This window comes from Zalophus californianus, chromosome 2 (assembly GCF_009762305.2).
Source record: "Zalophus californianus isolate mZalCal1 chromosome 2, mZalCal1.pri.v2, whole genome shotgun sequence".
In the NCBI taxonomy this organism is placed as follows: domain Eukaryota; kingdom Metazoa; phylum Chordata; class Mammalia; order Carnivora; family Otariidae; genus Zalophus; species Zalophus californianus.
In genome coordinates this window covers 16,884,989-16,907,349 of record NC_045596.1, presented here as the reverse complement: position 1 = coordinate 16,907,349, position 22,361 = coordinate 16,884,989, and the positions used below count along the sequence as shown (strand labels likewise).

The following is a 22,361-nucleotide window of genomic DNA, read 5'->3' as shown; positions in this document are numbered from 1 at the left end:
TAGTATCTACTATGTCTGGTAACAACGGAGAGCTTAATATAAATCGCCAATCGCCAATGGGTTTTGCAGTATGTTGCATTTTAGGAAATGGGGCAGTCAAATTTATAATTTATGATTCCATTTTTCTTTAAATAAACTGGTCTGCACTAACACTATATGGCTTTTAAAATGTTGAGAGATCCCTGGTCACTGGGTTTGGGCTTGCTTGTGGAGAGCAATACTGAACTGCAGGATGTTGATTTCATACTAAATCCTATACATTCAAATCCTCTTCTTAGTGTATTTACTGTTGACTGAGGACCTACTATATGCCATCCATTATTAAAGTACTGGGGAGGCAAAAATCACATCTCTTAGAGTCAGTTTAGTTGGGAGGAGACAGACATGTGAGCAAGTAATTGCGATGAAATATGGTAAATGCCATATTTTGGGATGATATGAAAGAGAAGGGACTAATAAATTTCTAAAGGTTAGAAAACATTTTATGGAAAACCTGATATTTAAGTTGAATCATGAACGATGAATAGAGATTTCTAGGAAAACAAGAGAGAGGATATTCCATGAAGATCTCTGCAAGGTAGAAACCGTGAAACAGAGATAGATATCATGTGACTAAATCGAATGTTGAGTGTAGCATTTAGTAGAAGGCTTAAGACCTATCAGGCATTCAATAAATATCTGTTGGGTGAATAAATGGATGAACAAGCCCCCAGATTTTGCTTACTCTATATTGGGCTCCAATTTCCAGGAAAGGGAAATAGGAGGGTTTCTTGTGTATAGACTTTATGTATTATTATGAAATACACACTCTCTACAATAGCATGTGAAATTCCTAGAACAATATACATAGGTATTTGATAGTGTGGTAAAAGTGCCTGTGTTTGTGTGTTTGGAGAGAGAGAGAGAGAGAGATGTTTGTGTGTTTGGAGAGAGAGAGAGAGAGAGAGCAGGGAAGGAGAGGGAGAGAAAGGAAGGAAGGGAAGATGAAAAATAATTTTAAAAAAGCATCTCGTGGGAAATGAGCATTAAAAGAAATTGCTCTAAGGTGGCATGGGGCATAACCTGTGAAATCAAAACCATGACCTACTGGGTTCAGGAAGGGAAGAACATTCCTGAATATTGGTTTTAGCCAAAGGAGGAAGAAACAGTAAGACTACAGTCAAAGCATGTGATAGGGAGTCAAAATGAGAGACTCTGTCCACCAAGGAGGAGCAGGATACAGTTCTATAGAGGAACCGGGTCAGATTATTAGGAATTGGGGAAACAGAGAAATCAACAGGAGAATGGGACATGGAACAAATCAAGAGTTAATACAATTTCATTATAGTGCCTGATTCACGTTTGACTTTGAGGGGGCATATCTTTGTTTTCTGAACTAACCACTTGGGGGTGTCTGGCAGCTGAGCTCTGCCAGAAATGGTGGGCAAGTCACCGCTCTGAAAAAAAGAAAGTAGGTTCTCTTCAAAAAGCAACAAAAGAAATAGGGAGAAGTAAAGACACTGCTGAGTATGGAGTGGGGGGCTTCTGCTAAAATTCATTTGCAAAAGGTAATCATTTACTGGAATTAGGAGTGACCTAGTTCAATGACAGCATTGGTTACGTTGGAAAAGGAAGCTATAGAGCTGGTTCTTCTTTAGGGACATCACATTTTGGTGGAAAACCATTCATTGTGGAATGTTCTATGAGGTTCCAGTTAAATTTGTTCAGGATTAAATGTGAAATTATTCCTCGTTTTCACTTGAAGAGAATTTATGTATGCAGCTCTCCTTAACCTTATAAATTGGCAAAATGAATGCCATCCTTCGGTTTTCTAGTTTATTTTTTGTATGACAGTGGATAGTGCAACTGTTTGATTCCTGGAATTCTCATAATCAGAATTCTGTGGCCACAAATGTTATTGTCTGTAGTTCTTATAACTTTGATTCCATTGTGTTTCTTAAAGGCAGTGCTTCAAAAGAGTACTTCACAGCAGTATTCTTGAGGTTCTAAGAGTGACTCCGATTCAGAAATTACTGTAACATAGCCATGCTGATCAATTTATACACCTCTGTAATTGTGCATTTAAAAGGAAGGATTCTCACTTCTTAGTTTTATGTTAATCAAATGTCCCATGATGCCTCTGCTGACATTACAGCTAGTCTTTCCAAAAAATGGATATGCTTTTGAACAAAACTGAGCACCCAAATTACATAATAGATGGTTTATAAAATCTTTTTTTAATAATTTTTTATTGTTATGTTAATCACCATACATTACATCATTTGTTTTTGATGTAATGTTCCATGATTCATTGTTTGTGCATAACACCCAGTGCTCCACGCAGAATGTGCCCTCTTTAATACCCATCACCAGGCTAACCCATCCCCCCACCCCCCTCCCCTCTAGAACCGTCAGTTTGTTTTTCAGAGTCCATCGTCTCTCATGGTTCGTCTCCCCCTCCGACTTACTCCCCCTTCATTCTTCCCCTCCTGCTATCTTCTTCTTCTTTTTTTTTTTCTTAACATATATTGCATTATTTGTTTCAGAAGTACAGCTCCGTGATTCATCAGTCTTGTACAATTCACAGTGCTCACCATAGCATATACCCTCCCCAATGTCTATCACCCAGCCAGATGGTTTATAAAATCTTAATAATGGCCCTCATATATTAGATATGTCAACCTAAACAGGAAGGTATGCTTTGGCTTATGTAGTCTGAATGCATTGCTTTTAATGAGTTCTCCTACAGTGAAGAAGGGAATCCTGATTTATGTTTGGTTGGGATGTTCAAATTCTGCTTCAGATGGCCTTGAACTCATCACTGTATTTATTGACATTTAAAGTGTACCTGAAAAAAAAAACCTGAAATTGAAAAAATTTAGGTAATATTTATGCCATCCTCCTCATTAAATATTAGTAATTTTGCCAATAAGACTTTCTTACCACAATCTGCCAAATTCTTCTGTTATCTTTATACCTGCATCGACTGGTATATAAAGTTCTTTCTTCTTGGAGTGCGCTTTCTTGTTGGCCTAGAAAATGCCTATTCATTACTCAAGACGGAGCTTGGGACTTATTACCTCCTTGTGAAGTCTTCCTTGATAAAACCATCAGGCTCTACCGTCAGCTGAATCAAACCTTTCCTCTTCTGCATTCCTTAGAATCATATGCCTTCTCTAAAGCACTAATCATGTTATTTTGGAACTATGTATTGGCAAATTTTCTCCCCTGCTAGCCTGTCATAAGAGATGATCCCACTTATTTTTTTTATTGCCAATGCCTTATTTAAGTCCTGGTGCGTAAACGACATCCCATAAATGTAAGTTAAATGAAATCTATTGGAAAGAAAAATCTCAAATGACTATTTAAACTTTACTTACCTTCCTATGCTTTTATATTTTGTCTCCCAGTGGAATTATAAACTCTGTGAGTATAGGGACTGGGTCTCCTATTTCAAAAGTATAAGTATTCCCTTAGGCGCACATAAACAACATTTTTATATTTATGTAGTCAAATACTAGATATTGATTGTCAGTCTTATTTCTCAGTGAACATAATATCTTATAAGACATGAGGTGATTCTGTAGGTTGTTACAAAAATTCAGCATCTATTGAAATAATCCAGATGTTAGGCCCATTTTCTGTTTAAATGACACTGAGGAAATCTAGTATATTTTGTGGTAAGAGAAGTACCAAAGAAGGGGAAAGATATTTTGTTCTTAAGAAACGCCATTGTATAGATGTGGCCACAGTTGGTTCATACATAATTCAATAGTTGGTGAAAATCTGGCAGTGCCTCCCCAACTCATGGCCAAAGTTGGAGATTCTTTCCAGATCTCAATTATACCTTCAATTTCCTCCAATTCCATTTAGCACATCTTAATTGAGTGCTCACTATGTGTTATGCATTGGGCAACTTGCTGAGTGTTAGGTAGAGTGGAAACACTTTGGATGTAAGCAGACTGGAATTATATTTATTCCTGGTTTTTTCTCTTACTATCTAAGTGATTTAGGGCAAATTACTGAACTTCTTGGACCTCAGATTTTTAATCTGTGAAATGGAGGATATGAATCTCAACCTCACAGGAGGTTGTAAAGGAGGTAGGGCTGGCACAGTGTTTGGCACCCAACTGATGCTCAGTACGTGTTAACCTTGCGATTCACCGAAGGGGAGCACCTGACTTCCACCAGCCTATAATAGAGGAAAAAACCATGAAGGACTCTATAAGAAGGCCGGTGCCAGCTACAAAGAGACAATTGGACTTTAGGTTGTTTCCAGATGTCTTTATTTTAATATCATTATTATGTGTTGTAGTTTTAAAGAAGGATATGTGCCAAGGTAGTGTTATAATTCAATTTCAATTACAGTAACTGTTATGTGCAGCAGGATAGCCAAAGGTTGCCAAGTTCCCTGTGCCCAGGCCCCGAATTTAATAGCAGTAATGGCTTCGTACAGCTACTTCAACTCCCCATTACTGTCTGCTTTTGATTTAGTGGCAGCCTTCTCCCCTGAGGTAGGGTGTTGATGCCATCTCCTCATCTGGCTTGGGTTTCTGGGGAGATGTTCATTCTGCCTGAGACCTGCCAGGAATCTATTTTTTAATTTCCTGTTATTAGGTATGGTGGAATAAGACAGAGTTCCCTCTTTCTTTCTTTTTTTTTCTTCTTTTTTTAGTAACTTCTGTCACCCACACCAAACAGAGCTGTTTTACAGAAGCATTCCTTATGTTCTATGGATTCTATTTATAGCAAATCACCAATAAGCATTTATTTATTAAAATTGTTAGAGTGATCCATGACTTTTGTATGAAAAATATATTCAAAAACCAGTATCAGTCTTGCTGGTGTATTTTATAGAGAAATAGAGAAATATATACAAGGGGGGATTTGAAATTTCTTACCATCCTTCCTTCTTTCCTACCTTCCTTCCTCCATTCCTTCATTCCATCCTTCCTTTCTTCTATCCATCCATCCATCCATCACCCACCCATCATCCATCCATCCATCCATCATCCAACCATCCACCATCCTTCCATCCTTCCTACCTTCCTTCCTCCGTTCCTTCATTCCATCCTTCCTTTCTTCTATCCATCCATCCATCCATCACCCACCCATCATCCATCCATCCATCCATCATCCAACCATCCACCATCCTTCCATCCTTCCTACCTTCCTTCCTCCGTTCCTTCATTCCATCCTTCCTTTCTTCTATCCATCCATCCATCCATGCATCCATCCATCATCCTTCCTTCCTTCTTTCCCTCTCTTACCCTCCTTCTTTCTCTGTTTCCCCTCTTTCCATCCCTTCTTCCTTCTTTCTCCCTTTCTTTTTTTCTCCTTCCTCATACTCCTTCTCTTTTTTATTCTTCTCCCCTCTCTTCTGTCTTTTATGTTTTACTCCTTAACTTAATGAATCCTCTTGCAAAAACTCCTCTTTTTATTGTCTATAGTTTCACCTTTTGTTCTCATCCATTCCTGCTGGTTCTGTCTTGTACATACTTAGAAGTCATCTGTTTCACCCATATTTATATCCTTCCAGTATTTGTAGATTCTTATCCTATCCCCTGGTTGTCAGTTAGCCAAATAATAGGCATTTATCTCCTTTAATCTGGCCTCATAAATCAAACCTTTCTTTTCTCTAATCATTTTTTTTTATCATTCTCTAAATGGTTTCCAGTTTGTCTGTGTCTTTCTGAAATGGAAGTGCCTCAAACTTAATGTAAGACTCCAAGGCTGAAAGCTTGCTGGCTGAATTTTGCAATTCTTTTTCTCTCAACAAATATTTCATAACAAACAAGTATAGTATGGTTCTTTAACTTGCCAACTTACTGCTTTGCAAATTCATGCAGAAAAGTCATTGCTGAGGTTGCCTTCACATGTGAAAATGCTCTGAAAAATGTGAGCATACAGACAGATGTAAGGCATTGGTATCATTATTCTTCACCGGTTTGGTTGAACAGGACTCTACCAGCGGGGGCATTGCACATGTGGAGCTCCCTTCGCCAAGTCCTCCCTCTGGTCTCAGCGTTTCACTCTCCGGGGCTCCCAGTGACCTGATTCCACCAGCCCCTGCCTCCTCAGTCACCTCCTGGCCGAAATTCACACAGCATACTGTTCAGACACAGGCTTTATGATGTCTTTATCTTGCCATCAAAATATACTCATCTAGATTCCCATTCCTTCAGAGTCCTGCTTATCTGCTTTCTTGAAAATATCAAGCTTTTCAACATGAAATTGCATTAAGGACAGGCTTAATGTGTGATCTATTTCAGGTCACAAAGTTGTAATTTCATTAAGGTGTTTTGTAGCTACAGTGCTTACTCTCCAAGTGCTCTAATACATGGTTTACAGAAATATTTGATCATGAATTACAGTAAGAAGTATATTTTTTATCATGACCCAGAACACACATGAAAATGATTAGAAAAGAATTTCATAAAATACTACTAACCCTTTCTACTTCTGAAGCAATTACATATCTTATCCTGTTTTAAAAAGTGGATTCCAGGTGGTTCAGTTGGTTAAGCAGCTGGCTCTTGATTTTGGCTCAGGTCATGATCTCAGGGTCCTGGGATTGAGCCCCATGTTGGGTTCTGTGCTCAGTGGGGAGTCTGCTTGAGGATTCTCTCTCTCCCTCTCCCTCTGCCCCCCTCCTCATTCTCTCTCTCTCTCAAATAAATAAATAAATCTTTAAAAAATGGATCCTATTCCATTCTTACCTAGTGTACTCAATTCTATCCTAGACTGTTCCATTTTTAAAATTGTGGATCATGAACTCATTAAGTTGATTTTGCTATCCATTAATATGACACAATCATTCTTGGAAAATAAAACTCTCAAAAGGATTATTTTTCAACAGAACTGGGTGGATGGCTGTGGCACAGACTTTTAACTGATGTTTGTGTGCCTATGTGTATCTGGTATGCCTGTGTAGGTGGTAGAAGACCATGCTTATCTGACTTCACTGTGAGTAGAGAAGAGTTCATCTTGATGGGGATATGATTGTCTCATGTGCGCTGATATTTAACAGGTTACTAGGTAATTCAAGGACTAGGCAAATTTAGTAAGAGCTAAGGGGCTTATATTGGGTGGATAGCTAGATTACCATAGTGGAACATTGAGGAGAAGGCAGTCTCCAGAGATCCAGGGAGGCAGCTAGCATTTGGGGACTTTCTAAACAACAACAACAAAAAAGAATCATGGTAACTGAGAGGCAGGTATCAGAGGTACACTATGGATTTAGATACAAGGGAAAAACTAGTTACAACTGGATCCTAAAATCACAGCAGGGCTTCAGGCAAGGCTCATCCCATGTTATATCATATGTCTGTCTGTTGACTTGCTGCTCCTTGGGTCTGTCCTTACTTCCGATATGACTGATCCAACTATATGCAAATGGAACTGGAAGATCGAAGCTGTAACTAAAGCCAGTCTGAAAGTGCGAAGAATGAACAGCGCCTGGTAGGTCTTGGGAAGCAGACAGGTTTATCTTTGGCAGTTCCCTCCTTTGGCCTGTGAAGAGCTCAGACCCCAAGTACCACATGAGCAGGTGTACCTCCCCGAATATACTCCACTGTTGTTTTTTCCTGATGTAACTTCAAATTGCTTTGGTATGCCATCTGCTTGGAGTTGTACCTCATTCTTCCCAGGTGCGCACAGCCATTATCAAATTTATAATATTCCAGAGTTCATTTTTTTTTAACAGGAGGAATTATATTTTTTTCTGCATAGCTTATTTATGGCTTAAATATATTTTTTCTAAACAATTCCTGATTGAATGACTTTTCATATTTCCGGTGTCGAGGAAAAATATAAGCTTGTGAAGGTTTTTTGCTACCTTGTAAATTTACAGAATTAAGTTTATGAAGAGAAAAATAAGCTCCTCTTTCTGCCCAGGATCTTTAACAAAATGAATCCCAAGTTCATGTATAAACTTGCAGTTACTAAGGATACATATCAAAGAGCAGTACAAAAGTACAGGGTTTTAGAAAGAAAAAAAAGCACAGAATAGTGTGTCATTTTTTCCTTCCGCTATTTGGTGGTAAAACAGTAACAAAGTACTTTGATACACAATGTATAAGTCCCCCAAAATATAAAAGTAAATAACTGATAAAATACATAGAAAAATTACCTTTTCAAAATCCCATTTCAAACATTCAAAGTCAAGAGCTTAAGTGAGTGATGAATCTAAGATGCCTTTTCCAAGTAGAATAGAATTGTAGAGGCTCATTTCTACCCTGGGTAGCAAGAAATTCATTATTAGGGTCACTCTGACTCATGATGATGCTGTGAACTTCTAATTTATCCCAGGTAATGTAGGCAAGGATAGTACATAATTGAAGTTCAATGATAACACAAAAGGCTTTTTTTTAAAAAAGATTTTATTTATTTATTTGACAGACAGAGACACAGCGAGAGAGGGAACACAAGCAGGGGGAGTGGGAGAGGGAGAAGCAGGCTTCCCGCAGAACAGGGAGCCCGAGGCAGGGCTCGATCCCAGGACCCTGGGATCATGACCTGAGCCGAAGGCAGACGCTTAACAACTGAGCCACCCAGGTGCCCCACAAAAGGCTTATTTTAACCATGAATGTCAACCTTCTTTCCTAGCAAACATTTGCATAAGCCAATGAAAAATAGCCAAGCTGTCTGTGCATCCATTTACCTCTCTCTCTTGCATAGCTTCCCTTTTGGCGACGCTATTTACATGGTATAAAATAGTCAGAGTATGATGAGAAGGGACTATGCCTTTCTTGTGAGCTGGGGAAATCTTGTGTTATTTTTCATGCTCGTGGCAGTGAGGATACATGTAGGCTTGAGGCAAACTCCAGGTTCTATTGATTTCATGCACATGGAAACAATCTGCAGGTGGACCTGTGGCCAATCACTGCAAGCTTCAGGAGCTCGCAGTTGATGGAGAGCCACAGATGACAGGCATGGTGAAGTAAGAGAATGAAGCTACCATGTGAAGCTCCAACAGCTGCCAAGATGCTCATCCCTTCTCTAGGGTCCACGGGCATCCAACATGAGGGCCACCCACTATTTTCAACAAAGCTTACCGATAAGGCTATGGTTCTAAAAATGCCATCTGTTCTCATTCTCACTGGTGCAGAGGATTGAAAGGGTTGGGTCTGAGGGCAGCCAGAATTTAAAGGGAATTCACAAAAGGGGAGCTCCAAAATGTTTGAGCAAGGGCAGCATCATTAGAAACACTGCAGAACTTCCCAACGAGGCTTTTCTGAAGGGTAGAAGACCCATTTGGATACACAAGTCCTGACAATAAATACTCACACATATTGGCTTTTTACTTTCTGATTTTAATAGTTACACCTTTCATTTTATATATATAATAGGAATAAATGTTTGCTTACTTACCAGGTTGTTGAAATTATCTAATTATTAAAAAAAACCCTGGTTGATGAAAATACATATTCACCTATTTGATTTCTTCCATGAATTCTAGGGGTGTGTGTGTGTGTGTGTGTGTGTGTGTGTGTGTGTGTGTGTGTGCGCGCGCGCATGTGCGCATTTTCCCTCCAAAGAAAACAGAGTCATAGAAAAATAATTAAAAATGTTTTTTTCTTTGGTCACTGAATAGCAAGTACATTTTTATGGTTTTATGTTAATTAATCAGAATGACTCCTATGCTTATTAATAAAAATGTGTTGATTAACTTTATGCTGAAATCATGCGGGTTTAAAAATTATGAAAAAGGGACTGTTGGCATCTGAATTGAGTTTGAGCAGATCCAAGATATTGTACAAACAATATGAATGCTCAGCATCTAGATCAGAAGCCAAATTTTCTTCCTTGCTAATGACAAGCATTTCCATCTCACAAGAACACTAAACCACATTTTTAGTGTCTCTTGAATGGCTGACCATCCCCGAAGTGTGATGGCCAGAACCCCTCATCAGAACAAATTGATGTCACCTGTGAGAATACCACGTGAGGCAGTGTGGGTTCCTAGAGAAAGAGGATAGAGGAAACTCTAAGCTGGTTGTTCCCAATGCCGAGGCTGGCCACTATAGAGTTGCTTTAATAATGTGGGAGGCTACATCAAACCGCAGGAGGAGGGGGGAGGCTAGTAAATAGTTTTTTCAAGAAAACAAATTTGGATGTTCAATAGAGCAAAAATTTAATAGAAAATAGCGGGAAAACACAATTTTGTGGATTAGCGATTGTCTTAGAACCCCTGGATTGTTTTGGAATCACTCTGCATTTTCCAGTTTGACTAGCTATTCCATTGGATGAGCTTCATACTTGCTAACAAACTGGCTCTTAAAATATCTCCTTCTTTGTGCATTAGTGTCATCAGGCATCAAGTTGCCAGGTTGTCAGTGGTCTCACTTTTCCTGCACAGAAGTGATGAACGAAACTCTTTCACACCAAGGTGTTAGAGATTAATGTTTTCTACCATTTAAGTTCTTTTCAGGACACCTGGGATACTTAATGTGAAAAATTAAAATGTTAATGGTGGGATTCAAGATATGGTCATTCTTTACTGGAGGGCTATGCGTTTGGCTTAAGTCCTGCCCTACAGAGAGCTTGCCCTTAGTTTCTCCCTTCTTTCCTTCTTCTCCTCCTTCCTGCCTTCATTTACTATAACTTTTACTGGTCAGCTAATGTATTCCAGTCACATGGATAAATACTGAGGACAGAAAGGCAGACAGGATCCCTCCCCTCAAGCACTCAGAGTTTCATAAAGGAGATAGTTATGTCAACCAGCTCATGAATCTTGGAAGGATCATAGTTAAGTACAAAGTGGAAAGAAGGCAGTCAATTTTGTTGAGGAAGGGCCTTGTGAAAGACCTTACTCAGGTAAAAATATTTAAGCTGATTCTTTTTTTTTTTTTAAGATTTTATTTATTTATTTGACAGAGACACAGCCAGAGAGGGAACATAAGCAGGGGGAGTGGGAGAGGGAGAAGCAGCCTTCCCGCAGAGCAGGGGGCCCAATGTGGGGCTTGATCCCAGAACGCTGGGATCATGACCTGAGCTGAAGGCAGACGCTTAAGGACTGAGCCACCCAGGCGCCCCTAAGCTGATTCTTAAATGATGGATAAGAATTTCTCAGCATGGAAAGGAAGCAATTGCAGAAATCGGCCTGGCAGTTTGGCTGCAGCAATAGTTCAGCCTGAATTGAACACAGGGTGTAAAAACAGATTGTTAGGATATGAGGCTGAAGTGCTCCTCAGAGAGGTGGGAGGGACCTGGTGTACCTTGCTGTGGTTTGGGGATTACATTCCACAGTCAGTGAGAAACCACTAAAAATTGAAGCAGGAGAATGACATGCTTCTAGCACTCTGACAACATTGTAGACTGGGGTGGGTCGGAAAAGGAAGAGAGGCTCAACAGAATTTTATCATCCTGAGACTATCCTGGGTGAGTCTAATCTAATCAAGTAATCCCTGAGAAGAGGTCAGCGAGATTTGAAACCTAAGAGATTTTCCCACTGTCCGTGATGGAGCAAATTGCCATGTTGTAGAGAGAGCAAAGAACCCAAAGCAATTTCTGGGAACTGAGAGTGGTCCCTTTCCTACAGCTCACAAGAAAGTACGGCTCTCGCTCATGCATCCACAAGGAAATGAATTCTGTGAGCAACCAGTGGTCTCGAAGTTGACCCAGACAGAGCCTCGGATAGGACCATAGCCTCAGCCTACACTTTTGACTTAAGCCTGAGTAGAGGGCTCAGCTCACCTAATTTCAGACTCTTCATCCATCGAAACTGTGAAATGTAAATTTGTCTTGTTCTAAGTCACTAAGTTTGTGATCATTGACCTTCAAAAGTAGGAAACTACTCTGTGTACTCATGCCAGAATCCAGAGAGGCATTGTCCTCAAAACCAGCAGGTCATGCTTGCCTGACATATTTTGATGACCATTCAAAAATGTTTTAATCTGTTGTTGGCTGTATATAAATTCAAGATAGCATGCATTCAGTTATCTATAGAAGTTAATCTTTCCTTCTTTGGGGCCACTTTCTGTTATTTAATAAATTCCATTTCCATTGTGTTGATGATGATTTTTCTTTTCAGTGTGGTCCTACTAAGGGCAAGTCCATATGTATGTTTCACATAAAACATACACTTGATTATTGTGCAAAACTTGATTCTGGCATGATATCATGGCTATTGTTTTGAAATATTCTTGTTGAAAAGCAAGGTTATTAAAAAGTGATTAAGTTGGAGTTGTTAGTAATTAAACTATAACATAAAAGTTACATGAATAGTTGTCAAGGAAATTGTGCATTATTTTTCATATTCTTATTTCTTTGGTGCAGTAAAATAAAAAGATAAACAATTTTTATACTCTATTACTGTGAGGCAGTACAACATATCAACTGTAATGAGGAATAATTTGTTGGAAGGAATATTTGGAATGAAATCTGGCTAAATATGTATCTGCGGCCTAAGATTTCCATTAAGCAGGGCTAAAATCTGTAGAAATTGCCTTGGGTTTAATGATCACATAAATAATCCTGTTTCAATTATTTGAGTCTTAGATAATTTCATAATAAATGAATTAGGCATCAGACAACTTTGTGTCTTTTGTTACTATTATAGTATTGATTTAGATAAAGATTATCCCTGGCGGAATAATGGGAAAAGGCTCCATGTGGCTGCTGTTTTGTTTTTTATTAGATCTCCAACTAAAATATCTACTTTATCTAAATCAGCTCACACTTCCAACCATCGGCATCCATCAATTGCTATTTATTTCACTTTGCTGGGTTATTAAGATGGCTGTGTATCAGTGTTTTCCCTCATGTAGGTGGTTGCATTTGGAGCTAAAAGGGGGGATGTTCCAGGGATAGATTCAGGAAAGGAACTAGGATATGTAGCAAGGCAGAGAAGGGGGGGAAAGTTGGCTGTCCTGTCTCCATTTACATTGCATCTGAAGCTCCCTGGTGAAAGAAACTTGTGAGGGATGCATAGAATGAATCATCAAAAAATACTTTGACAACATGGAATGGAAATTGTATCTATTCACAAACAATTTAAAAACATCTTACTTCTAGTAGGAGAAAGAAACTTTCTAGAGAAGTTTGAGAAATGGAGGGAGCTTCTATCTATTCTTAACTATGTTGAGTTTGTGATAAGTGTGACTCCCCGCTAGTTTTTAATAAGCTGGGGAAATGTGTCCCTGGAGGCTGTGTTTCTTACCTGGGGAGAGTGTTGCAGCAGATTAATGCAGTGTTTCTCAAGGTGTGGTCCAGAGAAGTTCTGCCCTAGAATCCTTGGAATGTTTGATTAAAAAGGAGATTCATGGGCTCTACCCAAGACGACTAAATCAGAACCTCTGGGGAAGGTCTGAGAATTCACATTTAAGAGGATCTCTAGATAATTCTGATGCACACTAAATTTTGAGCACCACCAGTTAATATATATGTAGAGCAGCTCTCTGTTCTCTCTTGCCAGTGCTGGATAATATCGCTACTATTTACAACTCCCCCCATTTCTCTTCAGTCCTGTAGCATGTGATGCACAGGTGGGGACGATGAGGCTGATGGAGCAGTGGAATATGTCCTTGAAGGTGAATTTCCTCAGCACACGACAGGACTCTTGAAAAATGCAGTTGAACCTGAGTAGAGTCTATGGTCTGATGATACACTAACACATCATTGTATCTTTCATTCTGTGGAGTGTTCCAGAAGGGAAGGTGACTAAGATGTTCTCAAAAACCAGTGCCCAGGAAAGTTAAAGTTATTTCAATGTTTATATATATATTATTTGCAACAGGGATACCTAGATAGTAATTTTCTTGAGATGAGTGATTTAAAAGCCAAGGCATTATAAATGAATAAATTATTCCTATACTGTAGTGAAGATGGGTGGTAGTCTTGATGAGTGAATGTGAGCAATGTGTGTTCTCTAGAATCCCAACTCAACAGAAGATACCTCACTTCTTTTTATCTACATGGTGACTGGGAATAATAATAGTATTAAGCTAATTGAGTTGTTCTGTGGATTTCTTGAGATAATTCATGGAAAACAATTAGAACGGTACTTGACATGTAGCAAGGGCTCAATAAATAATGCATTCATTGAGCATTTACAAGGGGCTGGTGTCTGTTCTGAGTGCTTTGCATGAATCATCTCAACAAGTTGCCCGAAGTCATGAAGCTCTAAAGTGCCAAAATGGGGATTTGAACCCCAGTGTGCTCCTAATCTCTACATTATCCTACTAATTCCATGAATGTGGGTCGTTATTTCTTCACACTATTACTGAAATAAGTTCCTCATTTGATGCCTTGCTGCATGGTTTTAGTTCAGTTCATTTTGGAAATCCAAATATCCTCCCTATTCCCTCAATCATGGGATTTAGCCAGGCTTCTTTTGGATCAAGTAACTGCCAAAGGAGGGAAATGAGTTAGAAGCAGGCAACTGTTGCTCATCTTGCATGTTGGAATGGAAGATGGCCCGAAAAATGAGGGAAGAAATGTCATGAAGGCATTGGAGCAAGTGATTTGGCTGGCTTTGAGTATTTTCCAGGCACTGGGTGAATTCTCTGCCAAGATTAATCTTACTCTCCAGTTGTCATACAATGCAGACTGCCCTCTGATAAAAAAAAAAAAAAAAAAAAAAAAAATCACCACCTAATGTCTGTATGGTATAAGCCCGATGCAATAAAGTTGATCTGGGTTCCATTCTCCTACCTCCTACTGCCACTCAAGCCTAAGTGGGTACTTTCTGTATTTGCTTCAAGGTCCACCAGATGCCGCCATGGATTAGAGTTATTTGCAGTTGTATCTAAAACAGTATTTGCTCTTGATCTCTGGGGTCAGACCTGAGTTCAAATCCTGGGATGGTTATTTACTGGTGTAATCGACGAAATCCTCTGTTCCTCAATTTCCCCTTGTACAATGGAAAGAATAATGGCAGCCCCCTTGTAGGGTTTATGTGAGGATGGTATGAAAGAATTCATACAAAGTACTCAGTCCACTAGTCTGTCAAATAGTGATTATCCTAAAAATATGAGCTATGATCATCTAAATTTTGTTTTAATAGATTTTACACTTTGCAAAGACAGGGGAGAGGATTGTTATTGCCCACACACCCATGTATGGCACCTGGACCAAAACTCTAACAAATGAATAAATGATGAATGATCAGAAATAAATGGAATGAAGTTTCATTTTTGGACCAGGCTAGTTATTGAAGCTCTGACACTAGGGTATGGAGAAGCCTTCCCCCACCTCCCCTTTGGTTAATACCATTCCCAACCTGCAGTCAAAAAGACACGAATAAGCAGAATCCCTTTCTTCTCTGCCTCAGTTCATCGAAGGGTAGCCTCATCTCTCATTTTGGAAGGAAACATTCTTTTTCTTCCAAAATCCGTACTGCTGAAAACAAAGCAGAAATGGGTTCATTTCTGCCAGTAACTGGTGATTTTGACTAAACTGCACTTTAGTGATATGCTCTGAAGTACAAGAGTAAAAGTGTCTGAATTAAGTGTGTTTATTTTTCTGGGCACAGACCAAGGAAACCTTCATGTGGCCATAGAGATTTAGTGACTCCCCAAATTGTTTTGTTGAACTTTCTTTTAAGCAGTGAGACCTGGATCTGCCTCTAACCCTCCTCATTCGTTTCTTGAGAGAATGCCATGCAGAAGCTTTTGGCAAACTGTCATCACAGCATTCCTTTCCCCCTCCATCCACTCCCAGGGCAGGGGCATCTGCATCTAAAATGGCATCAGTCCAAAAAGGGCAAACAATCTTTCTAAAAGTCTTAATGAAGTGTTGGATACTTACCTTGGTGATGTGTGTATGTTCATGAAGGGAAGCATTTATCGAGTGCTTAGTGTATACCTGGTTCTTCACATGGGGAATATCCTGAAGTATACAACTACCAGGCTGACTGGCTTCTGATGCTTTGGGACGTGGAACAATTGACCAACTCTTCCCAAGCCTCCATGTCTTCATCTGTGGGAATGAAATCTTTATCATCTTTTCCAAGGAGTGGTCAAAGGATGGGACAGCCAGTGTGCTTAGCCCCGTGCTTGGCAAAGTACATGCTCACGGAGCCTAAGTGTCACTTACAACAGGTACGGCATCTAATCTTTACAATACTCCCGAGGGAGGGTGTATTGGTCCCATTTTGAAGAACAGCAAACTGAATTTCAAAGTCTAACTTGAATGATGTCAAAGATCTGGAGTCAGTACCAAGGTCTCTTTTTTCTATTGGTCACTCTAGTATTTCTCTCTTGAAAGGGAATGTCTGGCTCTATAGGAAGAAAAGATATTGGATGGATGCTTTAATCTAAGTCTAAGCTCTGACTTGAAACTAAGAGTTATTGACAAAGCCACCTTCCCTATTTAGACTGTGGTGTTCTTTCAGCTGAAAATCAAAGGATGGGAGTGGATGGTCTCCAGATATTTCACACCCTCTATACCAGTGGTATTTAGGTATTTGGGACAGGGAGACCTTCTCTGATGCCTTCATTATATTGTTTTCCTTGGTCACATCATCAGGAACCACAAATCCCACTCACATTGAATGTTGAGAAAAGAACATGGTCAAGATACTCCAGTGGGCAGTGCTCATGACTCATCTTAAAGAAAGCGATCGGGAATACACCATGCTATGGGTGGCTTCTTCAACATAGGAGAGTTTGCAGAAACCTCGCAAGTGTCCACAGGCAGACCTCGCTCTTTAGATAATAGAGAATGGGGTCCTGGCAGATCAGTCAGAGAGCAGGTGGCTTTTTAAGGAAGGTGAGAGTCTCAGTTACATGATTCATTCAACAGCTAGTCAGTTGCCTCTTATGTGCCAGGCGCTATTCTAAGTTCAAGGGTATCCTAGCAAACAAGATGGAAAAAAAACCCTGTGCCTTCCTAGGCAGGAAGTTGTGTTCTAGCAGGAGATGTCAGATGAGCAAATAAGCAAATATACATGTCAGTGGTGTGGTGACAGTGCTTTGGAGGAAAACTACACCTTTTCAGAGGGTGGTGACTCCAGGGTTAGGGGAAGGTATGGTGTTCCAAATAGTACAGTCAGCAGGGGCCTCTCTGTGATGGGGATTTTGGAGCCAAGTTGTTTATTCATGGAGTGATCCAGGAATAAGCATTCCAGTTGAGGGAATAGCAAGAATAAAGACCTGGGCTTAGGATGCAACCAATCCAAAAGGAAACCTACAGGCTCTGGGAAGAACAATACAGTTCCAAGGGAACACAGAATATCCAGACCCAGTGGAAAGACCCTCACTCTGGGAGTTTTCACTAACGACCCACCCACAAACAGTTCTCAGCCCAAGAACAGCAACCTTATTTTATTTTAATAAAATTGTCTGTATTTAAGATGTAAATTATGATGTTTTGATATATATATGGGAAAATGATTAATTATATATCCATCTCTTTACATAGTTACCTTTAATGAGAGCACCAGAAATCTCTCTTAGCAAATTTCAAGTACACAATACAGTATTATTAACTATAGGCATCACCCTACACATTAAATATTGAGAATGTATGCATCCTACAAACGGCAACTTTGTATCTTTTGACCAGCATCTTCCCATTTGCCCCACCTTCCTGCCCCTGATAACCACTGTTATACTCTCTGCTTCTGTGAATTCAACCTTTTTTCTATTCCACATGTAAGTGAGATCATCCAGCATTTTTCTCTTGGGGCATAGCTTATTTCACTTAGCATAATTCCCTCCATGTTCATCCAGGTTGTCACAAATGGCAGTATTACCTTCTTTTTGAAGGCCATATAATATTCCTCTGTGTGTGTGTGTGTATCAATTTCTCCATTAGTTCATTCATCAACAGACACTTAGGTTGTTTCCGTATCGTGGTTATTGTGAGTAATGAATCAATGAGCAGGAGAGTGCAGGTATTCAAGTACTGATTTCATTTCCTTTGGATATATACCCAAAAGAGGAATTGCTGAATTATGTGGTAATTCTATCTTTAATTTTTGGAAGAAACTTCGTATTGTTTTCCATAATGGCACTACCAATTGGATTCCCACCAACAGTGCCTAAAAGTTCTCTTTTCTCCACATCCTTGCCAACACTCTTATCTTTTTGGTCATACCCATCCTAACAGGTGTGAGGTAACACCTTATGGAAGTTTTGATTTGCATTTCCCTGATAATTAATGATGTTGAGTGCCTTTCATGTGCCTATGGCCGTTTTTATGTCTTCTTTGGAAAAATGTCTGTTCAGGAACTTTGCCCATTTTTTAGTCAAGTTGTTTTTGTTTATTGTTTGTTTGTTTGCTATCGAGTTGTATGAGTTTCTTATATTTTTAGATAGTAACACTTTATCAGACATATGGTTTGCAAATATTTTCTCCCATTGTAGGTTGCCTTTTAATTTGTTGATAGTTTCTTTTGCTGTGTAGAAGCTTTTTAGTTTGATGTAGTACCACTTGTTCATTTTTTTATTTTGTTGCCAGGACATCAATTTTAAATATGAACACAAAGGACCTGGTCATTGACTTTCATTTACTGGGCAAGTTGAAGGGCTCTACTGAGTTCCCTTGGGTAGAAAAACATAGAACAATCCCCTTTGGAGACCAGAGGTGATGTGTGTTTAAGTAATAATGATCCTGTGAAAGAGCAGGAAGGAAGATCCCGGAATTTACTTAACTAGTAGTCTGGAAACTTCTCATGTGGCAAAGTTACAGGGGTTGGTGGATTAATTAGAATGTCACAGAACAGTTTAGGAGGATCATTTGGGGTATAACCTTCATTCCTGGGCTGATAACTACTTGTGCCAGTGTTTGGATTTTTAATTTGTTTAAAGCTGTGTAGAATAATGGGGGAAAATATTGGGCTTTGAGTTGAACAAATCAGAGTTGGAAACTTGGTCCTGTCACACACCAGTGGTATGACCTTGAGCCTGCTATTTTAAACTCTCTGAGGCTTAGTGTTTCTCTGTAAATCTTATCTAATTATGCCTATTTTCAGAGTGGCTAGGAGGGAAAAGCAATGTATATAAAGGATCTGGTATATGGTAATTACCCAATTAATGGTGACTATTGTTATCCAACATGTATCTATTCGATATACCTATGAACTGTAATGTGCCCTTCATGGAGGCATGTGGGGAACATAAAGGTAAAGAAGGCATGATTTCTGCCTTCTAGAAGCTTACTCGTTAAGCTGTGAAGAGGTGTGCTCAAGTGGCTGTCATATAACATATCGTAAGAGAAAAAGGACTGTAAAGACGCAAAAGTGGGAGGGATTTCCTACAATTCTGCTTGAAGAAGTTTTCTGGGAGAGTTTTAGGAACTTGACAGGCAGAGAGGGTAAGGAAAGGATTTTCCAGACAGATAGTGTTTTCAACAAAGCTTGGAGATGGAGAAGCTCAGAGTGAGTTTGGGAGAAGGAAGCTGAGCTGTCAGGTAAGGCAAGGGACTGAAGTTCTGACAATGAGGTGAAATTCTCAAGATGGTACCAGATCATAGAAGGACTGGGATGCTGTGCAGAGGAGCTTGGACTTTATTCAGTAGGCAAATAAAGAGCCATGGAAGGTTTTTTTTAAGGGAATGACAAGCGGAGGGCTACAACCTAGAATGACTAATTTGGCAACCCTGTGGTTTGAACAGAGCATGGAGAGACTTGTGATAGAAATAAGAGCTAGTGATTGAGCTCTCCCTCCGTTCTAAAAGCACTATTCATTAATTCTCTCAACAGTATAATGAAAAAAGTGCTTTTATCATCACCCTTTATACAGATGAGCACATTAAGGCATAGAGATGTTAAGTAACTTACCCAAGGTTACACAGCTAGTCAGGGATCCTACACCTGAATCAAGGCAGTCTGGCTCTGGAGTCCATACTCCGAACCATTACACTATATTGCCTCAAAAGTCAGCCAGGAGTTAGGGGTGCCTGCCTCCTACCTTGCTTTGCCTTTGTCTGATCTTTCATGCTTTTTCTTGGCCCTAAGTTTGTTCATCTATGAAACAGGAGACTTGGATTGGCTTTCCGAGATGCTTTCTAACTCTGTTTTTTGTTTGTTTGTTTGTTTGTTTTGTTTTGTTTTCAAAATTCTGTATTTTAATGTAGACCTGATCTATTTGGGCAGTAAAGGGGGAGGGGTGAATGAAGTGATTGTGCAGGATAAAGACAGAAAACTCCAAAGTTTTGTTTCTGATTTTTTGTTGTCGTTGTTGTTAAACTTTTTCTGCCTCTCAATTTACTTAAATCAATTAAAAAAAAAAAAGTATTGGAGGTACACATTGAAAAGAAGTATTTATTTCAGTGTATCGAGTGGCAGTGAGCTAATGCATAAGGTACCCGCTAAACTCTAAAATTTACTGATGTTAAGAATATTTATTAGTTTGTTGTACTCATGCTCTGAAGCAGTGTGATAGATATTACTCAAACAAGAATATTAGTTCACAATGACTCAGACCCAGCCCTAGGATAAGGCAACTTATTGAGAAGAAAATAAATCCTGGTCGAGTCTCTAAAGCCTCATTTCTCTCTGCGCTCAGCTAGTTGGGGCAAAATGCACACTTGCTTTTCCTGACTAGTAAACAGTGTTTCTGGAGCCGCCGAATCCAAGCTGTCACTCCGCCTCTCTCGGCATTTTCAGGTTTCTCTTCCTATTTCAAGATGCGGTGTTCCGTAGGTCTCTGCAGCCGGAGTCCTGCCCTTGCTTAGTTTCCGTTTCCAAGGCAACTGACCAGCCCAGAGAAGCCTCTGGCGGGCGCGCTGGTCCTGGAGCCGCGGAGCCATCACTGATCACTGCCGCGCGTCGTCTTTCCTCGGGACCGTCCTGGTGACCTCGGGGTCTTCGGTGATCTGCGCGTTACTTCATGCGTGGCTGTCTCTGTGTGTAAGAGTGGTAACAAGGAAGCCGATAATTCTGACAGGCCCCACTTAATCCGGCTGCCGCTCCTTGCCTCTGCTACACTAGACAGGATGAATGCATTTCTCTTATTCACGCCCTTTCTCTCAGCCTCTCCATCTCCTCTCCTTTGCCTTCTCTCTCTCTCCCCCCCCCATCGTCTCTCTCTCTCTCTCTCTCTCTCTCTCTCTCATCCCCCCTCTCTCTCTCTCTCTCTCTCTCTCCCTCAACCTCTCCTCCTCCCCTTCTCCTCTGGCAGAAGCCTTCTTAATGTAGTTTAATGGCTTTACAAAGAAAGCCAGGCAGAGGAGCTCTTCTCTCTGGCTGTGGTCGGACCATGACCTAGCTGACCATGAACTTGGAAGGGCTTGAAATGATAGCAGTTCTGATCGTCATTGTGCTTTTTGTTAAATTATTGGAACAGTTTGGGCTGATTGAAGCAGGTTTAGAAGGTAAGGGAGTGCTTTTTAGTGACTTCTAAAAATTCTGTTTTGCAATAAATTTTCTTAAGTGAATGTGAAAGGCATCTGAAATGAGATCAGAGAAATATTACTCTGGGGTGGACATGAAGACAGGCAGGTTTGTCAGAGTAGGGCAGACGAATAAAATAAACTTTTTGTAAGTTTCAGTAGCGTTTTCAGAGCAGAACATTAAAACTATGAGAAACACTTTGAATCAAAATGTGAGAACCAAAACTGAGGAAATTAAAGGTTAATCATTGGTATGTCTGTTATATTGAGAGCATCTAGTCCATGTCGATGTTAGATTTCTTTTTAATCGAATATCCCCTTTTATTGCGTGAGGAGATTTTATTTGGGTATGTTGTGAGGTCTATTTGTTTGTTGCTATGCAAATGCATTCATCAAATGGGAATAGATATACATTTATTATAATTTCTTATGGTTTAAGATTAGAGCCTAAATATGACAGGCTTTTTGTAAGGTTGTCTTGAGAAGTATTTATAATATTACCTCTTCACATTTCAATGTAGAGTGTAAGGGGCAGAGTCCCCAACTCATGACAGATTTTAACATAGATTCCAAATGGCCATTTGTATTTCAAGTGCTGCTGTGTATATTCATCAGAGGCTCATTCTCCTATTCTCCTTAGCAATCATCTCTTTCTAAAAATAAAAATAAGCTGTGTTCTTGCCTGTATTTTTCCTGAATTAAATGTTTCTTTGAGAATCTGTGTAAAGTTAGGTTATTATTTTCTTAGTGCCCAGAACACATTTGAGAGCATGTTTGCATACAGTTAGTTATAGTTTCTCTAAAGTTGTCAGAGCAATTTTAAAAAAGCATCCCTAGATGTTATGTGACATAGTTATGCTTTGATATTCGTGTTGCTTCAAATTTTAAACTTGAGTAAAAATGCAAATGTTTTAAATGTATTTACGTTCACAACTAATCCAGTCTTCCAGAGGAAGACTATCACATGTGACATGATTGCATTTACAAATAGCAAACATCAAATTACAGTTAAGTGTGTCACTCTGATGTAGGTTATCGGAAACCTACATTCGTAACTCGTTGTGGGGTAAGGGATGGTGGAAAGCAAGGTTTTTAAAGTAAGT

General features: G+C 39.6%; 1 protein-coding gene across 3 annotated transcripts in view; it reads left to right on the top strand.

Moving 5' to 3' along the window:
• Positions 1–22,361, top strand: part of KCNIP4 (potassium voltage-gated channel interacting protein 4) — a 1,107,330-nt gene that overhangs the window by 576,302 nt on the left and 508,667 nt on the right. Inside the window, exon 1 of one of the 3 annotated variants that reach the window (XM_027600589.2) lies at positions 21,034–21,240. The exons of the other annotated variants lie outside the window; for them this stretch is intronic. Within the exon in view, the coding sequence (XP_027456390.2) occupies positions 21,141–21,240 (100 nt within the window). The 5' untranslated portion in view covers positions 21,034–21,140. Of the gene's footprint in view, positions 1–21,033; positions 21,241–22,361 lie in introns of those variants that run through there. 3 annotated transcript variants of the gene reach the window in all.